This window comes from Cuculus canorus, chromosome 20 (assembly GCF_017976375.1).
Source record: "Cuculus canorus isolate bCucCan1 chromosome 20, bCucCan1.pri, whole genome shotgun sequence".
Taxonomy (NCBI): Eukaryota; Metazoa; Chordata; class Aves; order Cuculiformes; family Cuculidae; genus Cuculus; species Cuculus canorus.
Window position 1 is genome coordinate 398,115 of NC_071420.1, and position 6,014 is coordinate 404,128.

A 6,014-nucleotide genomic window follows, 5' to 3' on the forward strand; every position below is an offset into this window, starting at 1 on the left:
CCTTCCCTGTGCCTCCTTTCACAGATTGATACAGGATCCAATCAACCAGGCTGTTCACCTACACCTGCCAGGCAGGACAAGCATGCAAAAAAGCAGCAAGGGCACTGACTTCTGTGCATTTCAGTCTCTCCATCAGTGGGACAGAAGCAGCTCTGCATCAAGGGAAACACAGGGAGCCATGACAGGCTCAGCAGGCATCCTGCTCTCCCTGAAAAAGGTAACAGGCTCTGCATGCACCCAGTTTACCAACCATTGAAAAGCAAGGACAGGCAAAGTCTGTCTACCAGAGCAAAGACCTTGGCATGTGAGGAGTGAAGAACACCCTGGTGGGAGAACTATCCATGTAAAGCAAAGCAAGCTCTGCAAATAAAATTTGAGATGCGTTTGCATGGCATTATAATGGATCACTGACTTTCTCCTATGTGCAACAATAGCGAAACTATCAGTCAAACACCAAACTTAGGTCGTAAGATACAGATTACTTAATAAGTTCCACCAAAGAAAAACACAAAATGTTTTTATGTTGTGGGGTTTATTTTCATTATAAGGAAGCTTTAAAAATGGAAATAAACTCGAATTTTGCAGCAACCTGCTGGTATAAAAGACAAAAAAATGAAGACTATTGAGACAAACACTGACTACACACAAATGTGTTCACAAGCACAGGGCTGGAGGAGATCCACAGGTGTTTATTTTTACATATCTCTGTTGAGTTCTTACTCTGCTCCAATAAGAACAATCGCAACAATGGATTTCTGGCCAAGGTTGACCCAGCACATCTCAACACATCTGCAACCTTGATCTTTCAAACCAGCACCATTCTTTCAGTACACAGGCTGCAGCACTTTCCCCATTCCTGCATCACTATAGGATGCTGGGGAAGAACCATGGGGACAATACAGCATCAGACACAAAGAACAGAGCTCATAAAACACTTGAATAACCAGGACCACAGTTAAAACCCACAGCACGTTTTTCTCAAAGGAGAAAGCCTCATATTCAGCATCTGTGCTCTCTTTAGCTTCTGTAGTTACCATACATCTCTCATGCTGTACCGACTCTTCCTCTCGATGAGGAATTGGGTGGTGTAAATACAAGCTGTTAAATAAATACTATATTTCTGCTCAGAAGTGGTTGCATTTTAGTTGTAAAACAAGCAATCACATTTCTGAAGTGCTATGAATTTTTTCATGGTGAAAGGCGCTAAGGTTATTGTAGCCGTGTTTGTTTCACAGCTAGAAGGAGTTTAAATCCAGAAGTGGCAAACCCCCTCCATTTCAGTAGGCAGAAGGAAGTGGCCAGAGAAAAGCCTGTTTTATGAGCCTACTTGTCATAACAGAATTTTCTGCAGAGGGATAAATGTTTGAAATGTGAACTTAGAAGCAGCCTCAGCATCAATCCCAGTAGAGTTAAATTTTCAAAACACACTACATGTCCTCCTTTCTATTAGAGCCAAAGAAATATAGTCTGTACCAGTGGGAATTTAAAGTCCATCTGAGAAAAAGCAAACAACACCAAATTTTCCCAGAGGAAAAATGCAAAAATCTTTGCTGAGAGAGACAAAATAAAACAAAATAACACTTTGCAGCAAGTTACTTCAGAGAGAACCATCTCTTATTTTGCAGAGACAACTGAATTTGAATAGGTTTGGTGCAAACAACACACAGAAAGAACATGTTTACTCTGAACTGCATTAGATATTGAGGTTACATGAAAACAATTCCCTCCCAGTACATCAAAGTGGCCTACAGGAAAGCTTGGATGGGGCTCTTGATCAGGGAGTGCAGGGATAGGATGACGGGGAATGGTTTTAAGCTTGAAGACAGGAGATTGAGATGAGATCTCAGGAAGAAGTGTTTTCCTGTGAGGGTGGGGAGGCCCTGTCCCAGGTTGCCCAGAGCAGTGGGGGCTGCCCCATCCCTGAAAGTGTTCAAGGCCAGGTTGGATGGGCTTTGAGCAATCTGATCCAGTGGGAGGTGCCCCTGCCCGAGGAGGGGGAGAGGGGAAATTCAATGGGCTTTAAGGCCCCTTCCAGGCCAAATCATTCCATGATTCTATGATAATTCAACAGGAGGAAAAGCCTGGGTTTAAAGAACAACAGAAAAGATGATGACTTTGAGGATGGCCATGGACTAGCCCAGTTTTCCAAACAAGACCACCACCACACAAAACGCGCACAGGTAGAAGTGGCTGTGTGAAAAGTCACATGGAATAAAAAAATTAGGTCAAAAATTCTATGAGAAAAAGTTAATTACTATTATTAAAGGTAGCATAATCTGTGGGCTCTTATATCAGCGGTTGCATTGGCTCCATTGATTGATCGTTTAAAATAACAATAAATATCAATCTCAGTGTCTCCAGCTGCCTCCTGATACCACTTGACTTCACAGGAGCAGGACAGACTGGGTCCCCTTCCATATGTCCGGGTGATAACAGGCAAGAAGCGTCACCTCAAAGCGCATACAGTCACCAAAAAGCTCTCCTGAGTATTTCAGCATGGAAAGCTCTGGGCAATCCCCAGAAAACCAAGCCAATATAAACCCATTCAAAGAGCATTTGTGAAGATTTGGAGAAGAAAAAAACCCAATGACAAAACAAAAACGCAGATGACACTGAGGGTACAAATAACACTCTCAAGCATTATTAAAGCAACTTGAATGCTAGAATCCAATATAAAACATTTCACAGGCTCCAAAAACAAATTAGCCTCAGATTTTTTAATTATATACCACTTGTTCTCTGCTCTAGCTGGCTTGGATCATGAAAACCCATTTTGCTTTCAATTTTGTACATTAGCACAAGACGATGATGCTCAGAGTTGGAAAACATTTTTCAAATGTATTTATATATTTAAATATCACCCCAGGAGAGCAAGTGCATGCCCTTCTAACTCAAACCTTACACCATCCTGGCTCCCAAGTTCCAGTTTAAGCTAAAATTCCTAATGGCAGTGACAGGTTGACAGCTGTGTTAAGCTGCAGCATCCAGCATGTGAGCAGGTGATAGGTAACAGCCGCCCTGCATCCAGCTGCCAGCTGGGTCATGCCAGGACATAGTCCTGCAGGTTTGTGTCCAGGCAGTTCTTTATGCATCTATTCTACTCTACAACTTCCAGTCAACCCACACTGACTGAAACATCTGCTATTTTTTTTGTTTCAGCACTAACAAATATTAGGAGGAATTTAAAAGATGTGTGGTTGTAGTACTTAAAGACACCGTTTAGTAGTAGAGTCGACAGTGTGAGATTAAGGGTTGGCCTTCATGATCTTATAGGTCTTCTCTAACCTAAATGATTCTGTGACACCAGATTCGGGCTCAGGAACCTTGACTGTAGCAACAACTTTTTACCTGAGCTTTAACGAATACTGCTCTCTGACTACTGCTTTCCCCAGCTGGGAACCAGGGGAGGGGAAGGAGCAGGAGGACTAGCTTTTTAACAAGACTTTTTATTGCTGTGGTGGACAGCCATTACATCTGCCCTAATCTCCTGTGCAACAACAGGCAGCTGCACACAGCCACAAAAAAGCAGAGCAGGGTATCTGGGTGTGCTGGGAAGAGGTAGCTACTCGTTGTACTGCCCTGTCCACCTGGAGCCGGGTCAGGAAGGGGGTCTTACACCAGGGCATGCTCACCAGCAGGCACTTTGCCCAGAAACCTGTGGCAGGGCCCTCAGAAAGCATCACAGCAGGAACTCAGCTCTATGGCAAGCAGACACTCCTCTCGGGGCAAAGCTTGGCCAGAATACTGTCCTGCAGAGCGCATTCAACTGGGTGACAGCACCGTTCTCTGCAAAGACCCTGCAAAGAGCAGTCCCTACGAAAGCATGATCCAACGCCACTGCCCCACTCGGGCATGGGGTAGTTGGCAATTTATCTACTGATGAATCTTGGATTGCCCCAGGATGGAAACCTCACCCAACTTCTTGGGAGGACAACAGCCCAAAGCATCCCAGGTTTTCCCCACTCCCTCAGCACACATCCCAAGGCATGGGTGCTAACAGAGCAGGTCAGCGCACCGGGAGCCTTATCGCTGTCTACAACTCCCTGAAAGGACGCTGTAGAGAGGTGAGTGCTGGGCTCTCCTCCCAGGTGATGGGATGAGAGGGAATGGCCTCAAGCTGCATCAGGAGAGGTTCAGATTGGATATTAGGAAAAATCTCTTCATTGAAAGGGTTCTCGGGCACTGGAACCGCTGCCCAGAGAGGTGCTGAGTCCCCATCTCCTTGAGGGTGTTTAAAGCCAGGCAGATGAGGTGCTCGGGGATGGTTTAGCAGTAGACAAGCACAGTTGGACTCGACAATCTCAAAGCCTTTTTCCAATCAAACGATTCTACGATTCGGTTCATCCCAGAAATCGCTTTCTCCGCCTTGGTTTCCCTCCCCTCTCCTCTCGAACTCACAGCTAAGCCGTCAACGCAGGACGGGCGGCGAGGGGAGAGTTAACCCCCCGCTCCCCTCCATTGCCTCACTAAACCGCGGTTTAAACCCATGCCGGCGCTCCCGGACACGCGACGGGAGCTCGTTACCGCCTCCCCTTCCTTTTATCTCACCTCCTTCTTCACGTTCCAGAGCAGCTTCTCCTTGGCGGCATCCGCGGAGCAGCTCATGTCGGCGCGAGGCCAGCCCTGCCTCAGAGCCGCCAGCCCCCGCGGCTGCGGGAGCGACCAGGGAGAAGCAGCTCCGCCCCCGACCCGCCGCCGCCATCACCCGCGGCGAGACGTCACGCGGGGCGACATGGCAACGGCGGCAGGGCGTGGCCGGACCGGGAGTAGGGGTTGGAGGGGCGGGGCCTGAGCAGAGAAGGGTGGAGGCGGAGAGAGGCCTGTGCAGGAAGGGGTGGGGCTATTGCAGGGAGGAGAAGGGCCTGTGCGGAGAGGGGGCGTGGCCTTGTTGCGAAGGTGCGGGCACAGGCAAAGAGGGGCGCGGCCAGTGCGAGAAGGGCGTGGCAAAGGCACGGAGTACTGCGGGGGAGGGGCGGGGACAAGGCAAGGACGGGGGCGTGGTCAGATGGGTGTGGCCACATCAGGGAGGCGACATGGCCAAGGTGGGGCGGGGCCAAAGCAGGTGGAGGGGGTCTTGCCGGGCAGTGGGAGGTCCCCACAGACTCGTCTGTTTGGAAAAGACCTTTGAGGTTATCAAGTCGAACCGTACCTGTCCACTGCGAAACCAGATCCCTGAGCACCTCCTCTGCCTGGCTTCTAAACATCTCCGGGGAGGTGTCCTGGGCTGTCCGTGTGGCCAGCAGGGTGAGGGGGCGATGCTCCCCCTCTGCTGCACTCTGGGGAGACCCCCACCAGGACACTGTGTGCAGATCTGGAGTCCTGAGCACCGGAAGGACACGGAGCTGTTGGAGCAAGTCCAGAGGAGGCCATGGAGATGATCCGAGGACAGGCTGAGAGAGCTGGGGTTGTTCAACCTGGAGAAGAGAAGGCACCGAGGAGATCGTACAGCAGCCTTCCACGTTGCTCAGCGAAGCTGTGGCTGCCCCATCCCTGGAGGTGTTCAAGGCCAGGTTGGATGAAGCTTTGAGCAATCTGATGCAGTGGGAAATTTCCCTGCCCATGGCAGGGGTGGGACTGCATGGGCTTTAAGGCCCCTTCTTACCCAAAGCATTCTATGATTCTGCAGTGACTCCACCACTTCCCTGGGCAGCCTTGTCCAGTGCCTGGTAAGAAAAACTTCTTCACCAAAAGGGCTAATATTCAATCTAAACCTTCCCTGCTGCAACTTGAGGCTATTTCCTCCTGCCCTATCACTTGTTACTTGGGAGAAGAGACCACCACCCACCTCGCTACAACTTCCTTTCAGAGATGCAGAGAGCAATGAGATTTCCCCTCAACCTCCTCCACAGAATCCCAGTTCCTCCTGAGCTCCAGACCCTTCTGCAGCTCCGTTCCCCTCCTCTGGACACGGTCCAGCCCCTCCACGTCTTTCATGTACCGAGGGGCCCAAAACTGAATCTAAAATTCAAGGTGCAGCCTCGTCAGCACCGAGTTCAGGGAAGTATGACTTGTAA

At 49.4% G+C, this 6,014-nt stretch overlaps 1 protein-coding gene across 6 annotated transcripts in view; it reads right to left on the reverse strand.

The window, feature by feature from the left end:
* The window catches only part of SGSM2 (small G protein signaling modulator 2), a 62,458-nt gene extending 57,688 nt beyond the window's left edge, over positions 1-4,770 (reverse strand). For 2 of the 6 annotated variants that reach the window (XM_054085018.1, XM_054085017.1), the window contains exon 1: positions 4,549-4,768. In XM_054085018.1, coding sequence (XP_053940993.1) covers positions 4,549-4,605 — 57 coding nt within the window. In that variant the 5' untranslated portion in view covers positions 4,606-4,768. Of the gene's footprint in view, positions 1-4,548 lie in introns of all 6 variants that reach the window. The other 4 variants (XM_054085019.1, XM_054085020.1, XM_054085021.1 and 1 more) reach the window with 4 other exon arrangements.
* Positions 4,771-6,014: the final 1,244 nt, after the last annotated feature.